The sequence below is a fragment of the Platichthys flesus genome, chromosome 15, assembly GCF_949316205.1.
Source record: "Platichthys flesus chromosome 15, fPlaFle2.1, whole genome shotgun sequence".
Lineage (NCBI taxonomy): Eukaryota > Metazoa > Chordata > Actinopteri > Pleuronectiformes > Pleuronectidae > Platichthys > Platichthys flesus.
The window spans coordinates 6,302,526-6,328,579 of NC_084959.1; the positions used below are offsets into that span (position 1 = coordinate 6,302,526).

A 26,054-nucleotide genomic window follows, 5' to 3' on the forward strand; every position below is an offset into this window, starting at 1 on the left:
CTGAAATGTTTGTTATTTTCTGAGAAAGAATAACAAATTCATGTTCTTAATATCTGTGTGTGTTTGTGTGTGTAGTTCTGCAGGAGTACCCAGAGAGTTGTGACTGCATACAGACAGATGTGGAGTGTGTGGAGGTCAACCTGAAGGACGTCCCAGCCCTCTCTCCAAATGTGACCTGGCTGTAAGTGTCATCCAATTGTCAAGATTCTGTGGACAAACATGTGTGTTTGTGCCTCTGACTGTCATCACAGTCTTTATTCCCTTCAGGTCCTCAGCATTAAGGTAGACATTGCAGATTCTTCTTCAGATTCTGGAAGATATAGAAAGAGGCAGAGGAACAAGTCAAGTCAAGCGGAACTCACCGATATGTAAAAGTATTTTCTGATAGTGAATGATTTATTAACAGCTGGACTTGCTGAGCAGAGGAATGATCTGAAAAGGGCAAAGAAAATTGAATAACAATGACTCTTATCAAATAAATGTCAATTTCCTTTGTCCTTTGGTTGCTCACTGCTCTTTTCAGCTCTTTTCACCATCATGCTTTTGACCTAAGTGTAATTATTGTTACCAAATTGTGCATTTATTTAAAGAGGCTTGACGGTATTAACAAATGCAACAAAAAAACAAGCAATTGCTTTCAGATGATTAAAAGTAAAGTCAGCATGTGCCTTCCTGGTCTTGTTTGAGATATCTGCTGAAGATGCAGCAAACATCACAAACGCTGCCAGTCACTGTCTCGGCTGCTGCAGCACTCAGCAGGTCTGGTTTTTATTTTGGGGGGGGGACCGGCTGCTGGATCAAACCTCAGGGAACACGTCTCTATGGAAACCCACCTGTCTCTGAGCCCCCTTCACCAGCAGGGGAATCCTCAGAGACAGAATTCGAACACAGCAAAAAATATACTGTTGTTTTTTTGTTAGGCTTTTTGCCAACACTCTCTTTTATAGGAATCATTCAACCTTACTGCAAAGCCGGCTGCCACCTGACATTGTGTTTGATTTCAACAAAGCAGACGCGTTATATCACAGCCGGTAAATGGTGGATTTTTGCGCTTTTGAGACATTCAGACAAGTCCTCCTTCTCCAGTTTTTATGCTATTCACTAAAAACACATCTCATCAATGAGATTAAATTCTCTCTTAATGTACATTTCCTCAAAATATTACCAGGAACCAAGTTGATCAGTCATAAAATCCAACTTTGCTATATTACATTAAACCACTTTAATTTCCCTGCAAGGCAAACTCCAGTGATTGAATGTGAAATTTAATCTGTATACGTTTTCCCAAATGCCTAATGTAATGTAGTTTATATCATTTAAAGGTAAGTATGGAACATTTTTCCTAAAGTCAAATTTACCAGGATAACGTTCTTAAATGTAATTTTCTTTCTGTTCCCTCATGTCTTAGCAAGAAATCAAACCGCAGTATTACGTAAAATGTCAAACATCAACTCACTCTTTTTGTCTCCAGTTTCCACAATATTCGTGATTCTGGTTTCACTCCTAAATCTATTATACTGTCTCCTTTGTTACGTGATGCTTCTGTTTGCTGCGGTTTTATTTATTGTCTCATTAACTGCTTTTATTTAGTGGGTTCAGCTGCTTTTTCTGATGAGTTAAGTAATTTTAGTTGGAGGCCTAATAGCTTAATTGAATCATCACCTCACACTATTGATCCCTCTGTTACAAAAAACAATAAAGATGTCCCAGATTACCCATTGACCTTCTAAATATTGAACGATTTCCCTAATTAGAGATGCATTACTCACAAAAAACTGGCTTATAATCAGTTGATGTACTATTTACTGAATCCAGTCTGAAATGATCATATAGTGTGGTGTGGTGGAGCGGCCATTCATCAAAACAACCTTGCGATCTCCCTTGTTTTGTTCTTTTCCCTCTGGGGTGAGTTATCGGTCCCTCAAAGCTCCAGAGCAGCCAACAACTTGTCCGACTCCGTCTCTTCGTCCGCAGCCGACCACAACAAGCCAGAACAAGCCACAACAGCCTTTAACAATAACAATAACAAGCAAACGAGAGGATCTTTGGGGACTTTACTGTTTTTTTACTTCGTGCCGGGGGCAATTGACTTACTGACTAACCTCTGAAACTATACTTTCCCAGAATGGAAATCGAGTCTTCAGGATCTCACTGTAATTCTCAACACATCCTCGACCTTTGAATGAAATTTCAGTTTTCCCAAGAGGTATATAAATCGGGTGATCATTAGCATATTCCTATTAAAAACTGAGAGAATTTGTCTTGAACTGTGATGCTTGAGAAAGGTCATTTTTCAGGTTTGTTCCTGTTTGTCTCCAGGCAGTCACTCTGGTTGATGATATAAATGCGTTCATGTCTTCATCTTCTTAAAAACTAAAACCATTTCTGCATCTGTTTGCAATCATTGTTCAAGGTCCAGTAACAGTCAGGACTGTTCCCTTCTCCCTTCTCTGCAGAGGCTGCTTATTATTTATAAAATCAATCACTTGTCCTTACTGATGACAGTTAAACCTGGTTTAGATATTTATTCAAGATTATAATATGACGCTTAATCCACTTCTAACCAAAACACAGTTTGAGATGTTATTGGAATCACCAAAGTAGTTTTAACCAACTCTTAAAAAAACAATCTCTGTTACAAATTAAATTGACCTGCGACTGTGATCGGTCAGATGAGTGTTTCTGCTGGACTTTGTTTGTGTTGTTTTCACAAAAATCTGGAGGTTTTCCAAGAGAAACCTTCACAGATTTTGGAATAGAATCTGTGAAGTCACCCTGAGGCTCTCCCTGGAGGAGCTGTGTCAGGTCTGACAACCACCAAGACACAGGGCTCATCTCAGCTTGAGCTTGGAGAGGACCGGTTTTAGCAGGAAAGCCTGAGAGGTTTTCTTCTGCTCTCCCCGGGGACTAAAAGTCAGGATACCTCCGCCCGAGCTGCATCGATTTTCCCACGCCTGTTTTTGGATGATTGTCGAACAAGTCCTTGAACTTTAAGTGTTCCCTCAAGTAGGTCAAATGGATGATAACGATGAAGGGACTTTTTTTACTGTAAATTAACAATAGTTAATCAAAGGTGCTGCACGTTTTCATTTCAGCTCCACTTAGCTTACACTTGTCTGGGTCATAGGCCCTGATGTTGCAGAAGCTTTCTAAATAATAGCCAACATAAAAATCTGCATTGGTAACCAGCACGTTCATTCCTTTTTTTTTAAACCTTCTAACTTAAATAAATAGAAAACACACAGAATGTTGATTTCTTGTTAATGTGATATTTGAGGAATTCATTAGGGAATGCCCTCAACAAACATTCACCCTGACTCTAGGACGAACTTTGATTATCAAAGGTTCCTGCCATTGTGACCCCACGTCGATCTCATACACATGACATATCAGGAACGCCTGGTGGAAATGTTATAACATCTGGAACAGATGTTCATTCAGACTCAAGGGGGGGTGGTAATTCTATAGTTAATGATACGTGACCTTTTATATTTTGGTAACGGCCATTGCACCATTTGCTGCATTCCAGTCTGACCTTCCTCAGCAGAGTTTGAATATCCTTCTCTGTGGAAACACATCAGCTGCCTCCCTGCCTGGGACTTAATGTCTCCTAATTATCTCTTCTTGTAAACTAAGTATTCAGTATTCAGCTCAGCGTTTCAGTTGCTTATCAAACTCGGTGAAAACCTCCGGCTCAGACCCCGTGTGGAAATAACGTTTATTGTTTGTGAATAATTAATTTGTTGCCCTGTTGAGCTGCTGTCAGAAAATAGGAGCTAATATAATCAATTCAAATGAAATCTTTGAGATGAAGACAAATAAAAAGCAGTTCCCAACTCAGCTCTTCAGAGATTGAAGTGTGTTTCTCTCCCGTTCATTTCCCTTTGCTGTGAAAAAATGAATCTTGTTCTTTCTCTTGCATCTTAAATTGTTTGAAGAAAAGTCCCCCTCTGCCGGTTTTGTTTCTGTCTTCTCTTCTCTTCTGCTTTTCATTTTATCTTTTGTGATCCCTTTGTAATGAGACGTTTGAGAAAGTGCTGTGTAGATCACATTGAATATGGGTTTCACTTGACCCTGGTCTGTAGTTAAATCCTTTGTACAGTCACAGTTTCGTAATTATCTCACTGTGGGGAGGGTGCTAATTTATATCTGAGTAGAGAGGAACATTGTAGGACAAAAATAAAACCAATGCGGTCTTTGTTGGCCTTGGAGATTTGTTGCTCACTTTATCTCCACTGTGCACACGGGAAGACATTTTAGATTTTACCACCAATGTGTTGTGCTGTCCATCTGTTATAGGTGTTGCTGTGTGGTTATCTGTATAATGCATGTTTTGGTACAAATGTTCAGTTTGACATAAGGATGGACTGATTCGATTTTAGTGGTCAAAGCTCAAGGTCGCTGTGACCTCACAAAACAAATGTTTGCTTGGACCACAGAAAAAATTATTAGATTTTGGTGCTTGAAGGTCAAAGGTCAAGGTCAGAGGGACCTCATAAATCATGCCTTTTGCCTCTTGGTATCTGAAATTTTCTTTTTAGGAATTTCGTCAAATTTTGACGTTGTCAGTCATCACTTTGACTCAAGATTAACTGATAAGATATCAGTTGTCTGAGGTCAAAGGTCATTGTGACCACATATGAGGGCACGGTCACACAAAACCGAATGTAGCAGTGGCGAACATTTGCATCCCGTATACCTCCAATCAAATAAAACAATTGCTTCCTGTGGTGAGGCATAATTTATCTTTTAAACGCAGTTAAAAATGTTGACCTGCGATCTTCAATTCACATATATGCTGGAATGGGCCTTAAGTATTGGAAAGAAAATATATATAGCTTGTTATGCTAGTATGTGTATACGTTTTTGCCATGCTGGTATTATATTCATGTCCTTTTAGTGAACTCTCCATATTCCAGTACTTTCCTGGACTTTAACTTTCCCGACTCTGACAGATGATGGTTCTTTTACTGCAGAGATATGGCAGCAAGGACTTTTTAAAAGCTATTTCCCAATACAGCAGAAGAAGCTAAGAGTGCTGCTGTTTTTGCCCGTAATGCCTCAGACCTTTGGTCTTCTCTTCTTAACTGCCTGAATGTCACTGCACTCAAGATGTCTGTTTATGCTAAATGAATGTTGTGTTTTTCCCATAAAAAGTAAGTTTTCCTGGGTTGTGTTCCAGGTCGCTGAGGAGCAATGACATCAGAGTGTTGTCAGATTTTGTTTTCTCTGAATACTCGGCTCTACAGAGACTGTGAGTATTAATCTGCTTGTGCTTCTTTCCTCATCCTCACAAGGTTTTATATCTACAATAATATTTTTATTGAAATGTACTGTCTCATTATATTCTGTACTGTGAAAGAGCAGTTGTTTATACTCGTGGTTTATTGATTATTACTGTGTTTCCACTTTCAGTGTGTGTTTGTCTGTGGCCTGTTCCTAATAATTCTCATACTTTTTGAGGGATATTCAGAAAGTGAGAGAGACAACAAATACTCAGTAGATAAGAAACACATGAATGACGAGAGAACAATTTGTAGATAAAAATGTATGTGTTCCACATGCACACTTTTTCAGACTAATATCACCGGATATGACCTTCTCCCAATGAAATTCTGTTCAAATTAAAATGCTGATCCTCGAGGGGAAAACTTAAAGCCAGTGAAACTCCAAACCAAAGTTCACATCTAAAAATTAATCTAGAAAGATAATTATGACAGAAATGGCAGAAATAAAGAAAAGACAAAAAACTGCATGAATTAAAAAATAATATAGAACTAAACTAAACTACGCTGCTCTATATAGAAAATAATAATGACCAAAACATGTGCTAAAAATTATTAAAAAAATACACAATCATGTCACATTTTTATGTGTGGGGATATATATTTTGCCTGTAAAGAAAAGGGCACCTGCTTATGATCTGATTAGATGTTGGAGCCCCTTTCTGCATAAATGTGGATGTTAATAAGAGAACAGTGCTGTTCACTGTTCTAACTGCCGGAACCAGACACCCAGCATGCAAAGACAAACATGTGGGTTTACAAATATTTGCTGCTTAATGAGATAAATGGACCAAATTAGGGAGTAATGATGATTCAAAAAGAAGGCATCGTTAATTGTCACTTTGATCAGGAAAAGCCTCGGTACTCATGATTAAGAATTAGTAGCACTTTGAGTCACATATGTAATTTTTTTGTCATGGTGATGATGTTACACAGGATGGAGCCTATTATCATAAGTATCTCTGCAAAATCCTAATCCATCAAGTTCTAGAACAGAACAAGAGCTGTTTTCATCTTGGGTCCACGAGCCTTTAAGTGGTGTAGCAATAAGAATTAAATCAGTCCATGTGCTTATTGAGTAAAATAATCGTTTTTATCTGGCAGGTCTATCTGCAGAAATTTTAAAATAACAGATAAACATTCAAAAACACATTTGCTTTCTTCAAAGTTCACGGAAAGTTGCCCATTTCTAAACTTTATATACAGATCAAAGGTCAGTAAGTGCTCGCTTGTTATAATTGTGTTCTAAAGGGTCATCATTTGCATCCGAGCATCTCATTGTTCCCTGCTTGACGACTGTCCGGTGCCTGTTGTTGTGGAGGGAATATGCTGATTAGTGTATTATCCTGTCATTGTTGTCTAAAAATGAAAAGATTGTGCACCGGATGATAATTATGATATTACCCTAACAGCAGGCTATTAATCACTTTGACATTATGTTCGAGTCAAGACCGTGTGTGTGTGTGTGTGTGTGTGTGTGTGTGTGTGTGTGTGTGTGTGTGTGTGTGTGTGTGTGTGTGTGTGTGTGTGTGTGTGTGTGTGTGTGTGTGTGTGTGTGTGTGTGTGTGTGTGTGTGTGTGTGTGTGTGTGTGTGTGTGTGTGTGTGTGTGTGTGTAAATTATGTATATATTCATGAGTTTCAGGAAAGAACAACTGAATAATTTCCCCCCAATTACGATTTATAATTTTTCTTCTTCTTTCCTCTTTTCTCAGTTTTCTGCAAAACAACAGCCTCCAGTTCATTTCCACACACGCCTTCAGCGGCCTGCAAAATTTAAAGCGTCTGTAAGTTTCCTACTCACGTCATCAAGGACACTGATCTCTCCTCACGAGACTACATGGATATTATGTTCCCTCAACACACTTTTCGCTTTCCTTCACTTGAATCTCCGATATATTCATCTCGAAGGTGTTGAATTAATTTAAGTTTATTGTAACAATTGATCTAGAATGTTTTTTGTACAGCATATGGATTCTGACTAGTTTTATAATTAAAAATGTTTAATTTCATCAAATTCAAAAGAGAGGTTTCTGCTTTCTGGTAATTATAAAGTGATGTTTGCAAATGCTTTCGTCTGTTAATGTTCTGACTGTGACGATATATATTTTAAATACCACAAGCCGTGAAGGACAAAATTAAAAGGAGTGAGATCATTAATCCTTTACAGACTTTAATAGGGAACTGCGGTTTATCCTGACAATAACAACAACGCTGTTGGGTCAGTTTTACAGGTTTCAACCAGAGGGGAAACTCTGAGGTGTACTTGTCTCTAACTGTTTGCCAAGACTGCAACAAACCCTGTATTTCATTATAGACTGAGCTCTTGTTATTGTTTTAGAGAATTAATTGTCAAAAAGTCCACTTCAGAACTTCTCACAGTCTAAGATGGTGTTTCAGAATGTGTCAAATAAAAACAATTCTAGTCAGAAGAAGTCGAACTGCCCGACCAAAAATGTTGTGGGCGGGGCTAAGTTCGTCTGGCATCCAGTCTAAAAACTAGCTGCAATCCTGAGCTAATTGATTAATGAAAGTATTTATTTCTGCTCCACTGTATTTAACATATTACTTAACAACTTAATGAATGTTGGTATGTTTTTGTCCATCGTATCGATCAGGTTTCTCAGCGAGAACTTGATATCCTCTCTCAGTCCTGGTGTGTTCAAGGACCTCCGCCGGTTAGAGTGGCTGTGAGTCACACACACACACACACATAGACTCTCTCTCTCCTCTCTCTCTGTTATGTGTCTGTGGTGTTTCTACAGTTCGATCTTATGCCTAGTCCTATTTTCTCCACAAAAACTCATTTGAGGCAATTGCACTTAAAACCTTAAATACATCTTGTTCATCTGTTGAGATCAAGAGCTTAAGGGAAGTGTATTGTTTTGTTATGAGTTCAGAGTTTATAACTGTGCCCTTTATTTTTGGCCTGTGGGATCAGTGTCCTGCCGACAGCATCGGGTTGATAAACCTGATCCATGACACCTCTGGGGAAACTCATATATGCCAGCAAGCTGCCGAACAGTAAAGCAAATGGTACAATATGTAACTGAGAAATGTCTGCATGATACTCCGAAGATCTAGTGACGGTAGTAGACGTAAAATCTATCAGAAAGCACTAAGTTCAGGAACTAGTATATTTCAGTATTCTACAAATGATGTATTAAGCTCATAAGAAAACTTTGTCCACCAACAAAAAGAATAAAAACAAGAGAGAAAGCCTTTTAAATTTTAAAAAAGATCTTTGAAATATGGCTTCAGATTGTGAGGGGCTGTGATGGCCTGCAGCTATTTTAATTTCACATGTTATTGAATGATTTGCTTTGTTAATTAATCTCACATGAAGGAGGGGCAGATTATATGAGGTTATATACGTTTTGTTTGGTCGAATAATGTACTCAAACTACATTCCATCAAAAACCATGCTGCACCATGCATTTCTGGTTCTGCACGGTGCAGCAGAGTTTTTGTCTACACTGTTAGCCTCCAGCCTCTGGTCATTAGCTTAAACTGTTAGCATCTATCCTCAGGTCATTAGCTTAATCTGTTAGCATCTAGCCTCAGGTCATTAGCTTACACTGTTAGCCTCTAGCCTCGGGTCATTATTATCTTACACTGTTAGCCTCTAGCCTCAGGTAATTAGCTTACAATGTTAGCCTCTAGGCTTAGGTCATTAGCTTACACTGTTAGCCTCCAGCCTCATGTCATTAGCTTACACTGTTAGCCTCTAGCCTCAGGTCATTATTATCTTACACTGTTATTCTCTAGCCTCAGGTAATTAGCTTACAGTGTTAGCATCTAGCTTCAGGTAATTAGCTTAGAATGTTAGCCTCTAGCCTCAGGTCAGTAGCTTACACTGTTAGCCCCTAGCCTCAGGTAATTAGCTTACAATGTTAGCCTCTAGCCTCAGGTCATTAGCTTACACGGTTAGCCTCTAGCCTTGGGTAATTAGCTAACTATGTTAGCCTCTAGCCTCAAGTCATTAGCTTACACTGCTAGCCTCTAGCCTCAGGTCATTGGCTTACAATGGTAGCCTCTAGCCTCGGGTCATTAGCTTACACTGTTAGCCTCTAGCCTCAGGTCATTAGCTTACAATGGTAGCCTCTAGCCTCGGGTCATTAGCTTACACTGTTAGCCTCTAGCCTCAGGTCATTAGCTTACAATGGTAGCCTCTAGCCTCGGGTCATAAGCTTGCACTGGAAGCAAGAAACTGTTTGAGTCTCATACTTAATATACAGACAGAAGAGTGGCAATTTGAAAGCAACAAACTACATGAATGAAAGTTTGACTTTGCTTCGTAACTTAAGCCTATTTCCTCTTTTTTCACGTATGTTCCAGGATCTTGGATCATAACCCGCTAACAAGTTTGTCCCAGGACACGTTCATCGGACTCCAGTCTCTTGTGTATCTGTGAGTTTTATAATTTCTTCCTCTGTAAATAATCAGTTTTGTAAAATTTCTCACCTTGTTTCATGCTCAGTCATGTCCCTGTGTTCTGATGGGGATCATTCAGGGAGATTTATTTATTTCACAAGCCAGTTCATCAAAAGTCAGACAGAGCTCATTTAAAACTGTTGACCTGAATGCTTCACAGAGAAATGTGAATTATAATAATTATAATCATTTTAATTGAATAGATGAATAACAGACACTGAGACTTAATTTACATTATATCGCACTTTAGTAGCTCTTGCTGCCATTTTGTCCTCAGAAATTTGTTACAAAGTTCAGTCTCCAGCTTTTCAAGCCAAGTGACGTTTCTCTTCCTTATTCTGTAATTGTCAAGTTCTTGTTTATGTCTTGCCGTTTTCTGATGTGGCCTGAGATCAGCTCAATATTATTCTTGGGACAACATGAAGATATTGTTCTGCCAGGATTTGCTCATGTCTGTCCTTCTTCTTTCCACATGACTCATTCACTTGGCTGTTTTCTTTGCTCACTTACTATAGGTACGCAGCAGGTTCCATTTAAAAGTTCTCTCAATGTTTATGCGTGAATAAGAGATAGGAGACATGTTAATGTGACCCTGCTCTCTCTGCCTGTTTGGCAGGAGTGACTGTATAGAATTATGTGGTATGTACTAAGACTTTTTAGATTTATCTATGTCCTTTCTGCTAACATGGAGCCTTATGTCATCCATTATAGACTATTTTTTAGATACTTAACCAGTACCAGTAACTTCCTTTCTATGTAATTTTTTGTAAACAGGCCACGTATCTTGTTTCTAGGTATAAAAGCTGGAAGTGCTTTGCTCTGTAACTGAATCTCCGGCTGTAAACGTTAGATCTCTGTTTCTGGTGATGTTGAAATGTTGCCCTCTCTTGTCAGATCCATGGTGGACGCTTCACTGCAGCAGCTTCCTCACCCCAGCTTCTGCGAGCACATGCCTGCCCTGGACTGGCTGTGAGTCTGCTCTGACAGTGTACTTGTGTGTGTGCAGGTGTGTAGTGCATGTGTGTGATTCAGTGACTGTCTACAGAATTAAACAGGCAAACAGATGTGTACGTGTGTGTGTATGCATGGGTTTGTGCTTTTGTGCGTACATAACAAGCGAATGAGGTCTGGTAGACAGAGGCGACAATGGGTTGCATAGTTTCTGATATGAAGCTGAGACGAGTTGTCCTCCAGACTACACGAGAGCTGAAGTTCTCCTCAGCATATCACCGCAGTTGGTCAACTCCATCGGCTATTTTGGGTTGTAGCTTGAAGCGCACCAGCCGGATGAGTGTGAAAGTGTTATGACCTCATGCTATCTGTCGCTAATATGTCTTTGTGTTAGCAACGTCCTGCCAATCAGACCTCATACCCCACTAGTTAAATTCCAAAGCAAACAATGGCTGTCACTCTTTTCCTCGTCCCACACTGTCATTTTATTCTCTTTTTATTACCCTTAAACACAAACACCAGACAAATCACATTATATTAGTATTTTAACACCTCAACCAAGATGCTTATTTTTTCCCCCTGTTATTTAGTTTTTTGGTTGGTTGCTCAGCAGGATTACACAAAATAACAACTGAACAGATTTCCAAGAAACTTGGCTGAAGGGTTGAACATAGGCCAAGCAAAAATAATAATGCAGTTCTAGTACATGTGGTTTCACAAGGGGACCAATGGGCCCGGAGGAGATTGTCTATTCTGAGTTGTAGTTCCTACTTTTATGCTGATTTGGAGTAAAAATATTTGAGGCAAAAATTATTTTTGACAAAATCTAATAAACTCAAACAGAACAACAGATGTAGATTTCGGATTTATCTCAGTTTCCAATTTATTTTCTTGCTTTTAGGGATCTTGAGGGAAATCACATTGAAACTCTCAACTTTTCCATCCTGAAGAGCTGCAGCAAGCTGGAGGTTCTGTGAGTATCTTGAATTTAAAAGATTTTAAATAACAAACAGCTTTAAGCACATTTGAAATTAGTCTCTTCAGCTGGGATGAATGAGGTAGTTTCCAGCTTGTAGCGACGTTGGACCTCCACACGACATCGGTCAGTTATTGGGCGGTTGTGTTTCCACTGTTATTCCTATAGACCATATTGTCTTTACCTTCCTCATTTGTTTTATATCTATTTCCCATTTGCATTAAGTTGAGTAATTTCATCAACTTTTCAGCAAAGAAATGGATTTGAATTTAGATTGAATTCAATGGGTTTGTCAGGTCTCCAGCCGACTGGGACTGTTGCCACTTGAATGTTAAAGCCAATGCCTGTTTTGGACAATTACTCTTCTGTGTAAAACACCAAGTTGGAGCCACACCAATTCAAATCTTATATAATCAGAGTGTGTGTGAATATAGATAGAAATTTTTCAATAAAACTTGTGCTTGTTCGGTTTATCTCTGTTGCATAAACACAATCTGGTTTTGATGTTCCTGTTCTGTTTCATATTTAACACCGAGATAAAAATAAGACTATCTCTTTTTATCATCATCATGCAGTCTGGTCAGCCGGATATTTCCTGCTTTACTAACAACTGCATTATCAATGTTCCAGACAGCCCAGTTGAACCTGAAAGTTAATTTACATCAAAATGTTCACTCTTGCTGTCTCCCACACACAGACAGACAGACCGACAGAAACACAAACACAAACACAAACACAAACACACACACAAACACACACACACACACACACTTGTCTACTTTTATTTATTGGGTTAGGGAACATAAAAAACAACAAATGCGCTGCAGTATGTCCTGTTTCATCTTCATTAGTCAAATGACGACCTCAGAACTCTGCATTCAAATAATCCTGATATAATAACATAATTTCAGCACTTTTCAAAACAAGGATAAAAAGTTCGCCTTGCAAGGACAGAGGTAAAATAAATTAAAGTCATAACTGGGTCTTCAGAAAATTATTTTTATCTCATCTATTCAGCATTTATGGATGGCACTAAAACCTTTCAATGATTTATAGCACCATAATTATAGCTTAACTATAACAAATATTGCTCCTTGTTTAAGCACCCAAGTGAAAAACCCTCAAATGGATGGTATATAAATATTAAATCTATAGAACAAGTGTGGCAACAAGAAACCCCACTTACAGTCCACAAGTAAAAAGAATACACACAACAATATATAAGTTAAAGGTTTTTGGGGGGGCTGATGCTGATATTTGGCTGCTGCTTATTCTATTAAGAAATAAACGTTTTCCTACAAGCACAGATTTTTATCCCGATATGTTTGTGAAAGGCTGAGAACGAGGGATTTTTATCAGCCAGCTAATAAATCTGCATGGTTATTAACCAAAGCATTAAACACTAAAACACACCCCATCAGACTTGAAAGAGATTTGTGTCTTTTTGAGGCTCAATACATGAATGTATCTCACCTTAAAATCCTTCTGTGATAAGCTTAGCGACCAAACAGCAGGCCCCCCTCAGCAGCAGGGTCCCTGCATGCAGATGTCAAGCAGTGATGAAGCTCAAAGGAAGTTAAGCTGAGATGTACTTGTAGATAATAGCACTATCACATTCAAAGGTAGAGGGCAGTTGCCATTGAAATAGTTTTTTTTTTTAGATATCAAAGTTTGTTCCAAAGAAATGCATTAGTGACTTTATTTTTCAAGCACTGGTGATAGACAGATCTTTTAAAGGTATGCTGCCACATCATTAATTGCCAACAGTGTGTGAATGATGTGTGGCATATTAACATAGTATATAGAAGTGCTGTGTAAATGCCAACAGTGTGTGAGTGTGATGGTGTATAGCACATTGAGAAGTGAGACTAGACAAGTGCTGTATAAACCCCTTTAACCACTTGGTGTGTGTTTGTACTCCAGACATTTCTGATCGTCCACCTTAAAACTTGACAAGATAATCGTGATCATAAAGAAATAGACAGAGAGCGAAATGAAAAGTGGGACCTCACCGCTGAGATGGAGAAGTTAAGAGAAAAGTTTGTGCGGCATGTGTGTAACTGGGATTCTGACGGAGAGGGCTACAGTTAGACCCTGAGGGAGGAAGTGAAGGAACAAAGTTTGATTTTCCTTCATTGCAACTGTTCAGATATGCTGTAAAAAGACTGTTGCTACCATATGCTCCAATGTTGCTCTGTAGTTCGAGGCAGCAATTAAGTGTGAATATATGAATATGTGAGGGCATGACAACGCCAAAAATATTTGATATGCAACGTATGAGCTCCTTCTTCTCTTCAGGCAGAGCTTTTGAGTCGGCTTTGGATGAGTTTTGATGGACTGAGCATTCTGCAAATGGTTAACCATATGTTCAGATGGCGCAACAAGTAAGAGTGTATCCAGTCCCTGCAGGGATTCACCACACTTTGTAACATGGTTTCTGACAGTAGCTCTTTCCTGTGCAGATTACTGATGGAAAACAGGATAAGAAGAGTTCCTGAAAACACCTTCCAGTCCCTGTGGAAACTGGCTGAGCTGTGAGTGACGCACACGTTGTACATGTCTCTTTCTGTTCTGTTCCCATGATCAATGTGGAATTGATGAATAAGAAGCCGTCTCATCGATCACAGAGTTTCTGTGGAAATTGAAAGGTCTCTGAAAGCTCCAGTCGTGTCAGCGTCTCTCATTGCTGAGTGAGAACAGAATTGTATTATATTATATGTAAAACAGACTGATCAAAACTATGGGAACTACTTTTTATCTTTATCTTTCGTGAATAATGTGAAGACACATTGTCAAGGTTCTCAGGAAAGAAAAGGGTCCAAGAGCATGACTCTGTAAAATTAAAGAGTCTCTACTTAGATTAGAAAAACAAAGAACAAGAATCCAGATGGAGCAAATTCTAAACAAAAACCCACAGCCAAGGTTCAGTAACATGATCAGGATCAAAAGAGACAGGAAAGGAACAGAGCCCCGAAGAACAAAGGCACATGGCACAGAGAGCGAGTGGAAACGGATGAGAGTTAATTAAAGAATGGGACCAGATGAGAGGGTGAATGGAGGAGGAGGTCAGCTGGGTGGGGGTGACAGGGTCTGTAAATTATATTCTAGCATTTAATTAAGTTAAAATTGGTTATGTTGATCTCTGGAGGGACAAGAAGCAGGTTTTGTTATAAATCAAATTAGAATGTATATTGCTATAGTGTGGATTCTCTTTTCGGGCCAGGTTCGAACAATAATTAGGATTTATTATTTATCATTTCAACTTTTTTGAAATGATAAACACTCTGAGCAGGTTCAATTACATTGGCTCGTCCATTGATTTAATTTTTCACACTGCACGTGCCTGTAATCAGGGAATTCACACAGGTCAAGATCGGTTAGTTTTCTCTCAGGCTCAGACAGAAAATTGCTGCCTGAGCTACACTCTAATTCAGACTGAAATAATGAAATATAACTGTGCCGATCATAATCAGTAGCCATACAAGAAGAAATAATATAAATTATTGGTGTAACTGAAGGAAATGGACAAGGCAGGAGCATTTCAAGGGATTTTATCAAATCAATAAGTCTAATTTGCAGGATAAATCTCTGCAAAGCAAATAAAACTGTTTTGATGATTTTACCTGATCAAGATGATCAATAGTGTTTCTGTATTTTGCAGTTTTCAAAGAAAAAAGAAAATCTGGAAAGAAAGTGGTGTAGTTTAAAGAACCAGTGTTATTTTCGGTTCCTCTTAGTATTCAGTATTTTTCGTATTCCTCTTAGGTAGAAAAATAATAAACTACACCTTTTGACTGAATCTGTGTGGTGCTCATTTTGCTTTTGTCTCATTTCTATTGTGTGTTTTATCGTGTTTAGGAATCTGTCCAGCAACAGGATAAAGGAGCTGCCAAAGAACACCTTTAAAAGTCTTTCCAAGTCCCTCCTTAAACTGTGAGTAACTGATAGTCTGGCCCTGGGGAGAGGTGTTCTTCATTATCTGAGGATTATAACAGGAAGGAATTAGGCCTAAATGGATTATAAAACACTCTTTGGATGTCCATGCCATCGGAGACCATAACTTAATCTTACTGTTGACGCCTCCCATGGGAAAGGCATTCAGAACATTAAAGGGATTATTACGCTGAACAAAACTTTTTAGCGATGGCCTTGTTTTTAAAGCAGAGAACAGAAAGTGGTTCACAAAGCAACATTTGAAAAACCACAGAGTGCTGGCTCACCGTCTCAATTTACACTGGAATTAAATAGGGAGCAATTCCAGGGTCAAAGTCAAGCCTTTGTACTGAGTGTTTTAAATTCTCCATAGATTCTGCCAAAGTACAAATTCAACAAGTGAAAGTGGTGAAAACTAAGTGTAATCCAGGCTGGGGTAGATAGTTCTCACACTTTATTTTCATTTTATGGCAAATGGTCTGTATTTATTTAGAGTTTTTCCAGTATTGACGACTACTTAAAGCAGTGAGTGGTTCAGCATCTTGCCCGAGGACACTTCGGCTTTCAGATGGGGATGACATAATTGTTCATACTCCATATTCTAGTACACACAGAGGAATACATCATTTTCATTTATCTGACAATTACACATTGTTATTCACATTATTCTGTTTAATGCATATACCCTATGCAACGTACTTTCTTTAATGGACCGATTTAATTTACAATGCAACCAATCTATTTATCTCTTCTTGCCTTACCGATCTAAGGGATAAGTGGTCATCATGGTAATTCTCAAAAAAGAAGCGGTGTTCTCTATATGATGAAAAATGTGCAAAACTGATTTAAAACCATATTTGGGATAACAAGGTAGTAGAAGGGGTCTGTGATAAACATTTAAATCTCCTGTTGATATTCCAACATTCATGTACTGTTACTTCACAGCTGGGGACCAGGATCAACAATGCTGCCACGCAGAGTATTGCCTCATTAATGATGCTATTATAAAGTTAATGAGCACCAACCATTCCATTAGTGGTGGGCGTGAATGATAAGAAAACAAATTACTTGACTTTCAGAAATCACTTCCAATCCGAGTTTGAACCAACTTGACAAAGATAGTTTTTAATGTGTGGTTGCTCAGATTTTTCATGTGGCTGAAGACCAGTATGTCAATTAAAGTTGCAGTTGCTGGCTGAATGGTTAACAACTGTGCCGCTGTTTGTTTCAACCGACTCTACGGTTTCACGGTGGTGAGGTGTCACATCAGTCTGGGCAGCTCTTACCGGGACAATCATTATATTAATGACTTTAACTGAACACTTTGTACAGACATTTTTTCAAATGCCATATTGTAAACAGATTACTCTTATGTGGAAAGGATAGTCCTATTCCTCACTCCAGTTTTCCAACACTTGAGACAGGAGCCATATGTTAATGAATATCTTTTCACGCCTTCTCTCATTTCATGAATTCTTGCCACATTCTTCCAATCATTTGAAATGTAATACAGCCTTGGCAATGTTAAAATCCCCACACACAGCGCAGTAATATCCACAACAGCATGTCACTCACCTACTCACACACACACAGACACACACAAGCACACAGACAGGGCAACACTTGTGAAAAGAGAAATATTTCCAGTCGCTTGAATGTTCCATGAATACACTGACATAGGTCCTTCGAGTCTGCGGGAGCAATATTTTCCATGACCCAGATTAAACTGGAAAACTACAAGGAAAATCATCAGTCTGCAGTGCCAATTTCATATTTTATTGTTATCTCTGCCAAGGAGGTTTTTTTTCCTGTCAGTTTTCGGTCTGTTAGCTTGTTTTTCAGCAGGATTACGCCATCAAAACGAAATAGATTTCCCCGAAATTTGGTTGAAGGGGACATGGGTCAAAAAAGAACACATTAAATTACGGCATGGAACTGGACCAAAGATCCAGGATTGTTTTCACTTTCCTTTACATTGCAAAATTTGAATTTTAGCATTAATTCATGGAGCTTGGTGAAAGAACAGGCTTATTTATTGGACTGATATCTATCTGGTGTGGCTTGATTGAATTTAAGGGGACTGTTTGGCCTTGGTGCTGGTATGTGCTCTTCTGAGTGCTATTGCTTATATTTGCTTTTAAGAGCCAAGCCCATCACTTTTAAACAGTGAACTGTCAGTGTGTTGCCCTGAATCAGTCTCTCTCATTTGCCAGAAGTGCCAACCTCTTAAAGTGAGTTGAGACAGTTGTTTATTATATATTGGGACAATCACTCGACGTCTGTTTGATTCTGGCGTGATGTAACCTCGAAAGGCTGTTTATTAAAAATCGAGTGAGTAGAGTGAAACATCACTCTGAGCAAAAATCCTGTGTAACAACCCTGGGTTTATCTACTACCATGTAGTATAGAACAACATGTTCTCTCACAGTCACAATGTTCTCACTCGAAAATAAGAAGGATGTGAATTGAATTGATTTAGGAATGTGACAAAGAAATATCTGATTGCTGAGATCCATTCTGAAATGTATTTTTTTGGAGAATAGACCATATAATTATATTAAGTATTATACTGTGATTAAGAAAAGGAATGAGTCAAAAAGTAAAAGGACAACCAAGTATCCATACACTGTGTCTTGGTGGTTAGAATCATCTATTAAATGTTATGCACAGTGCACTGAGCATGTGTGCTGTGGAGCATATAATAAGCACATCAGTTTATTTTCTATCCAGGGTGACTAACGACTGAATGAAATTCATTGTCCAATTTTCCAATTAAACCCAAAACAAAGACTGGATTTTACTTTCATTTAGCCACATGTGACATTTCCTCCCGACGAGCTCCACTGAGTTTGTCACTGTGTGTTTCTCTTTGCAGAAATATCTCCCACAATCCTCTTCTTCGCATTCATCCAAGTCATTTCAGCCATTTGGCACAACTTCAGTCTTTGTGAGTACACGCACACACACATGTGCACACACACAAACACACACACACACACACACACACACACACACATCTTGCAGTAGCCTGTGCGGAGATAGAAATGTACTCTGCTCTCTATAGGGCACTGGAAGGGATAGAGATCCCAGATATACAGACTAAGATGTTTCTGCCCATGAAGAACCTGTCCCACATGTTCGTATGACCCTGCACCACTATTCCAATCCCCACACATGTCACTGAATAATTAGTCATTCTCTTGTTATCTCCTCTATGCCTCATTGTTTGTCTAATTATTTCTCCTTTCTTTTCTTATCTACCTCTGCCAGATACTTCCAGAAGTTCCAGTACTGCTCGTATGCCCCTCATGTCAGGTCCTGCAAGCCCAATACAGATGGCATATCCTCCTTTGAGGACCTGCTGGCCAACGTAGTGCTGCGGGTGTGCGTGTGGGTCATGGCCTTCATCACGTGCTTTGGTAACCTCTTGGTCATCGGCATGAGGTCACTGATACGAGCGGAGAACAATCTGCATGCTGCGTGCATCAAAGTCCTGTGCTGTGAGTAACTACACACTACTACACACCTCGGACTCAGAAAGAAATGGTGATATTATTTACATATGGAGTTATATTAGATTTAGTAGATGTAGTAACTGCATGTTAGACTGGAGGTGTTTGAATGTGGTTAAAGGTGTTAACAAGATTCCTTTTTACATGAGAGAGACTACAGACTATAAGAAGAAAATGAAGGATGGGAAAAGTTCGATTTCAAAAAGCCATTTCAAATAGCCCCAGAGGGTGAACTGGAAGCTCTTGACCAAGCAGAAGTGGATTTAAAATATAAATAATAAAATGAAATCTATATACCCATTTTCATGCTCTCTCTCCCTCACCATTCACAAATTGGTTCCTCTCCACTGTCTCTCGGGTTTTGTATCATCAGTCCGTTCCTCTTTACAGTTCTCTGGTCAGATTTATACTTATCACTAATGTCTTATCCATAGACTCTGGGCTTAAAGAAGGAGGTTTTGTTCTGTTAGCCTTAACTCTAACTTTAGATAAATGTAGCTGCGCCATTAAAAAAGTAATGAAGCTGTATTAATTAAGTCATGGTGGCTTTGTTAAGTCTTTAAATAACTTATTGTCTCACCAACTTTCTCACCCACCCACCCCTATACACACACAAACACACACTGAAATTCAGTCTCACACTCCATGTGTGTATCATGCTGGCGATTAAAGTCCTACTCTGACGGGTAAACTAATGTTCCATTTATTTTAATGAGAGAGTTTTGGGGTCTGGCTACAGGAAGTGACAGCACCTGACAGATGGAGCGAAACAGTAAAACCCACAACGAGCACCTCTCTCTGTAAATGGACTAATGTTCTGTGTGTCACCATCTCTCTCCGTGCAGGTGCAGACTGCCTCATGGGCGTGTACCTGTTCTTTGTCGGAGTGTTCGATGTGAAGTTTCGCGGGCAGTACAATCGTAACGCTCTGCTCTGGATGGAGAGCGTAGAGTGTCGCACCATTGGATTTCTGGCCATGCTCTCCTCAGAGGTAACTTTAGATAGATTAACATCTCACTCACAACCAGATGTACATAAACAGGCATGACGATAATATGCAATTCATACTCTTTCACATTCATGCAACCTTAAAGTGGCCTCTCGAAGAACTCTCGTTTTAGTGACACCTGTTTGTCAACACCTGTACTCACTTGTGCTAACATCCGATGCAGTTTAGAAATGCAGGTCACAGGTCTCTTGAGGGAGAAAAACAAACTATTGTTCCTCAGATGAGTAAAAGGTTTTTTATTTATGTCAAAAGTTTAAAAAGCCCATAGCCCATGGTTTAGTGTTTCAGTTAGATCAGTTGAACCTTTTCTGGTAATATACCCAATTTATCTTGTGAACCTGAATATGCGCATACCATTTTTCCTCTCATAAATAAATCAGGCAATTTATTTTTATTTTTCCATCATTCTGTGAGCCACCGTGATCCGTGTTCTGCTGCACACAACATGAATCTTCAAGTAGCAGGTGGGGTTGTGCAGCTTGTCGTCTGTAACTCTTCATCTAACAGTTCACTGTGGTTGCTCCTTCTGGGTCTTTCACTTCCTGCAACAATTGAAACTGTAAAAATGCAAACAAGCGTTGTATCGTTTCATAGAAGCATTTGTGCAGAAATGTAGCAGTAAGTGCTGAGCACATTGACAAATGCTGCATATCTTGAGCCTTCTTCATATTCAAATTCAACAGGTTTTTCACCAGTTAGCAATTTTAATGTGAAGGCGCAGCAAGAGGGAATTATCAGCAAAACAATGCTGCAGCTGCTGCTGCTGCTCCATCCAGAGTTTTATCAGCAAGGTTTTTTGCTACAGGCTCTGGTTGTAGTTTTCTCAAGGGAGAATTTGACTGTCGACTGTTTCTGTTTCTGTTCTCACAACAAATCATTGTCAGTTAATCAAGGGATTCATCTATTTGTCCTAAACAAGTGACTCAATCTAAGGGTATCTCAGCATCCGGCCCTTATCTGATACTATTGTGTTGTTTTTGTTAAATTTTCAAAGTCTATGAACCTCACTCAGGGGAACTTATTGGAGTCAGTTGTACGTACATGTAACATTTCTGGATCGTTATCCAATCAGACCTCTTGATTTACAGGCTCTTGTGAACATATAAGAAGTGTTTTACTGAGCTATGATTGAATGGACCATACAAATGTTTCGTTCATATTTTGCCCTATATTGACTATAAATCATCTTTAAATAAATTTAGCATTCACAATCTAGCATCAGAGAAGAAAGGAAATAAACAATGATGTGATTAAAGTCTTACTTGGCTTCAACTAAAGCCCCTGAGTGCAGCAGTGAGGAGGTGTTTTCTGCTTGAGGCAGCGTTTTTACATTGGAGATCTGTCAGTGAAGGTAATAAGGAAGATGTTAGTGTGATGCTTTATTGGAAACATGTCTAAAGCCTCAAAAATAGTTTGAGCCAAACCCAGTGTCTGTGGAGGGAAATAAACCAATCTAAAAGTTTGTAATGAGTGTTTTCTCTCAGGTGTCTGTTCTGCTCCTGACTTATCTGACACTGGAAAAGTTCCTGGTTATCGTCTTCCCCTTCAGCAACCTGCGCCCCGGCAAACTTCAGACTGGGGTGAGCTTCTCTACATGCACTGGAAATTTCACACTAACTAGATTTAATTTTCTTTTAAAATTTTGCTGTTTTTATATAAGAAAGAAACAGCAAAAGAGTTTGTTGAACTCTTATGAAGTGTGCTGTCTCTCGAAATAATCATGCATCTTAAAAATGAAGAAAATATTGGATTTTTTCTGCCGGAGTATTTCTTCTTCGAAATAACTGTTCTATTGTGGTAGTTTTATGGTTCATTTTCTGCTTCAGTGGACGTAATATGAACTGGGCGGACTGCAGCTGTACCTGCGCTTAGAAAGAGACAAATTATATGCAGCCTGATTCAAAGCCTCAGATTCTGTTGAGCAGCTTGTAATGGCTCTGCTCTGCCAGGGCGAAGCTGGGAAATGTGTGTGGGGGGGCAGTGTCTCAGCTCTGGGTCAGAGAGGCTGTGAAACAGCAGCTCCATTTATAGATACTGTAAGTGCAACATTTTTTTATAAAACGTGATTTAAAGGACACAGCAACGTTTTTTTGAGTTCAGCTAAGCCATATATAATATACGATTAACTGTCATTAGTCCCATTACAGGGAAATTTGTCGTGTTACAGCAGCAAAGGAGACAATAAATAATAAGAAACCGTTATAAATAAGTAAACATGCAATTAAACACATTTTTTAAATAGAATATATAATATAAACAGAACATATACAGGTTTACCCTTATAATATATTGAATTTCTGAAACATGGTGTTGATTCTCCTGGGGCAAGAGAAAGCACATAACTAGGGATTATTTTTAATCAAGATGGAGACCAGAGGTGATGAAACTTCTCATCCAAATCACTGTAAATATGTATCCCTTACGCCTCAATGAAGAAAAGAATATAGTAATTAGATATTAAATATGTGTAAATATGTATATATGTATCAGCATAAGTTTAGGCAGAACTACTGTTTCATTTACTTTTTCTGCAACAGCTTCCTCTCCGACCCCAATGTGCTCTATTAATCTTATTTTAGATGCAACCTACTGGATTCCATCCAATTTATCCCTGTTTGCTGATATGCACCGATATGAAACATTTATTGCACAGAACAAAAAAATGCAGAAAGGATATGCATATATGTTTAAATTTTTCAAAAAGAGAACATATATTGTTAATTCAATTTCTATATATTTTGTTGTATTTTTGTTTCTTTTTCTTTTTTCTTAAAAGTATCCATCAGCTGATTTCTCTCTAGTATCGGCTAGCTCCGTCTTTGTCGGGCTATGTAAATAAGATCTGATGCTCATGTTTGTGTATCCAGCCGGATCTTCACTGCTGACTGGTCTCGCTGGGATCTCCACTCAAAGGGCATCTTTTGCAACCAAATCTGACTGTTTACTTTAAATACTCTTCAGCCATCTGCTTGAGAGAGGAAACTCTGCCCCCTACTGTTGGCTTGGTCAGAGTCCAGAGGCTGAAAGTAATTCACGTCAGTCAACAGGCTCTATTTAAATTAACTGTCAGTGACAGTGAGGAAATTCAATGAGTTGTCAGTTAACTTTAATCGTTATTTTAATGTGGGCTTTGAAGAAACTCTAACAACGTGTTTGTCTTCCCGCTGCTAGGTGGTCCTGGCTTCTATCTGGTTACTGGGCTTCATTATCGCTGCCGTGCCCTTAATGAATGAGGACGTGTTCGGAAACTATTATGGACGTAATGGAGTCTGCTTCCCCCTGCACTCTGACAGGCAAGAAAAACCTACTGCCAAAGGATATTCCACAGGGATTTTTCTGGGTAAATTTATGAAAGAAATGTTGTGTTTCTCCCCCAAAAGCTCATATTAAACTGAATACAGTTTTCACAAATTAATTAAACTTTTTTTGTTTATTTGCTTTGGAGGGAAACTGAATCGCTCATTAATAAATCAGTACAGTGAAAATAAATTAAATGTCCCCAAACCTAAACAAGAAAAATGTTCTATGACAAAATAAGAAAGGAGCCCTGCAGCAGATGATGAGACCCCAAAAGATTTTAAAAAACTACAGGTGCTAATAGAATATTTATTTTAAGAAACTCACAATTTTGTGTTTTGGCACCATAAATTAAGTATTGAGGGCTACGTCCCTAATTACACTCTATGAAGTTTACATACCCATTAAAGTCTTCTTTGGTCACTTTATTTAAAAATCATCCTAAACTGAGATAGTTCAAGTTTTTGTTTTCACAGTGGCCTGCTCTATTGTTCTTGACAGCTTTGTATTGTACTCAGAGTACCAACCAACATGGAATAGCATCTTACCTTAGATGGGGCTTTTACACATCAAACACCATGGCTCCCTGAACAATTCATGATTAGTCTTGTTTCCAGCACCCATTGTTCCCACTGCGGAACCATGTGGGAATCTGACGACGTAAAAGATAGAATTTCGGGGGATATTCCCTCTTAAATGGTGCCAGTATTTACACCACTTGGCAGTTTGAATAGAAACAATGTGAATTCATTTGAAGTGATGCCGCTGGTTGTTGCTCGTCACTAAAGTCAGATTTAAATTGAATGTCTTTGTGTCTGAACAAAAAATTCAAACATGTATCTGAATTTAAGGATGTAAATGAAGAAATATATCATCCCGGTCTGATTGTGTCACATGAATATCAGACACAAGGTTCAAATTTCAGCTTCTGATTCCTGGGATTCACTTTGAAATGTGTTGGACAACTTTGGTCATAGCACCTTTAATAAACTTTAAACTAAACTTTATTTACATGGCACTTTTCTATACCACAAGAAATATCACCAGACCGCAGATACGATTAGAATAATAAAAACCTAATGTGCTGAACAAAATAGAACAATAAAACAATTAAGATCAAAATATACCATAAAGGTTTTAAGAGGTCTGCCAATGGAGAATGAGTTCCATAATGAGGGGGCGCTGACAGCCTCACTTTGCTCCGAGGTGTGGCCTGTGAGTAACCTGCAGATATTCTGCTGCAAGGCCATTTGAAGGCCATCAAAACGAGCAGCACAATTCAAAAATCAATTTGAAATTGAGCCGGGATCCAGTTACGGGAGACAAATACAGGGGAGGTGCAGTTTTACCTTTTTGTTGATCAGCATTTTGTATTGGTTGAAGAGCAGAGTAAAGTGATTCGCAAAAACCAAGGCGAGCAGAGCAGCCCGTCCAACTTTTTGTAGATCAGCAAAGATTTGTTTGATTTTTTTTTTTGTGAGCAACAAAAGCACAGCCCAGGACAGATGCAGGCAGAGAAAATGTGAAAAAAAATAATAAAGATGGATACAGCTCATCAGATTTAACATCTGCAAGGCCAGAAGGACAGAGATGAGCCATGAAAACATCTGGAAGAGAGTTTTATTGCACGAATGAAACCTAAATTATTTTCTCCTATCGTCTCGTGAACCAAAGCTCGTCTGTGAAACAGTGCAGAGTCGTGGTGTCATGGCCTCGGCTCGCATGGCTGCCTCTGGAGCCGGCTCACTAATCATTATCGATGTGATTTAACGACGGCTGCCGCAGAAGGAACTCAGCAGAAGGAGACATTTTGTCTGCCAATTGACAGACAAGTTAATCAAGAGTACTCCGTTGTGCAGCAGGACCCAAAACAAATTGCCAACACGACAAAGGAGTTCATCAGGGGGGAAAGATGGTTTTAAACTAGAGGAGTCTGACAGGTGGAATCCACAGAGACAAACGAGCTCTAGAGGAGGCTGCGGTAAAATCCTGGAGAAACTTTTGCTCAATTAAATAAATAGGTAGACTTATACAGAATATACATATATACTATGACAGCAGTTGTATTACACATATAGATGTAGAGAAAGTGAAACTTAAAGATCCATATTTGTATTAAACTTGTGTATTTCACTGTCTCGCTACAAAAATATTGTTTAAAATAATTTGCAGCAAATATATCAGTATTTATATGCAGCAAAAATAACAATAAAGTAATAAAAGTAAGTAAGTATTTATTTGACAGCTGCAGTCTTCATTCACCTGATGATGAATAACTCATAATGACAGTAAACGACAGTGTTTCTTTTATGAATCTGCTGCTTTAAGTGTGTGACTGCCGTGCACTTCCTCAGGTCTGAACGTGGTGGCGTTCCTGGTGATCGTCTTCTCCTACTCCAGCATGTTCTACTCCATCTATAAAACTGGCATCAACGCCACGGACCTGAGGAGCCGGCTGCACAGGGACGTGGCCGTGGCCAACAGATTCTTCTTCATAGTGTTCTCCGACGCCCTCTGCTGGATCCCCATATTTTTGGTGAAAATCCTGTCACTGTTGAAGGTGGAGATACCCGGTAAGAACGGAACATTGCACCGGGTTTTACAGTTGTTAGTGCTGTGCAGTAATTGTTTTTATATGCATCATCAACCACCTCACCTC

The 26,054-nt window shown here is 38.9% G+C and overlaps 1 protein-coding gene across 2 annotated transcripts in view; it reads left to right on the forward strand.

Annotated features, from left to right (window-relative positions):
* rxfp2a (relaxin family peptide receptor 2a) overlaps positions 1-26,054 on the forward strand; it is a 40,639-nt gene that overhangs the window by 11,958 nt on the left and 2,627 nt on the right. Inside the window, exons 4-19 of one of the 2 annotated variants that reach the window (XM_062407033.1) lie at positions 76-181; positions 5,183-5,254; positions 6,999-7,070; positions 7,902-7,973; positions 9,622-9,693; positions 10,612-10,686; positions 11,570-11,641; positions 14,107-14,178; positions 15,503-15,577; positions 18,453-18,524; positions 18,642-18,713; positions 18,848-19,077; positions 19,935-20,080; positions 21,583-21,678; positions 23,270-23,438; positions 25,750-25,968. In XM_062407033.1, the coding sequence (XP_062263017.1) occupies positions 76-181; positions 5,183-5,254; positions 6,999-7,070; positions 7,902-7,973; positions 9,622-9,693; positions 10,612-10,686; positions 11,570-11,641; positions 14,107-14,178; positions 15,503-15,577; positions 18,453-18,524; positions 18,642-18,713; positions 18,848-19,077; positions 19,935-20,080; positions 21,583-21,678; positions 23,270-23,438; positions 25,750-25,968 (1,692 nt within the window). The remainder of the gene's footprint in view (positions 1-75; positions 182-5,182; positions 5,255-6,998; positions 7,071-7,901; positions 7,974-9,621; positions 9,694-10,611; positions 10,687-11,569; positions 11,642-14,106; positions 14,179-15,502; positions 15,578-18,452; positions 18,525-18,641; positions 18,714-18,847; positions 19,078-19,934; positions 20,081-21,582; positions 21,679-23,269; positions 23,439-25,749; positions 25,969-26,054) is intronic. The other variant, XM_062407034.1, reaches the window with a different exon arrangement.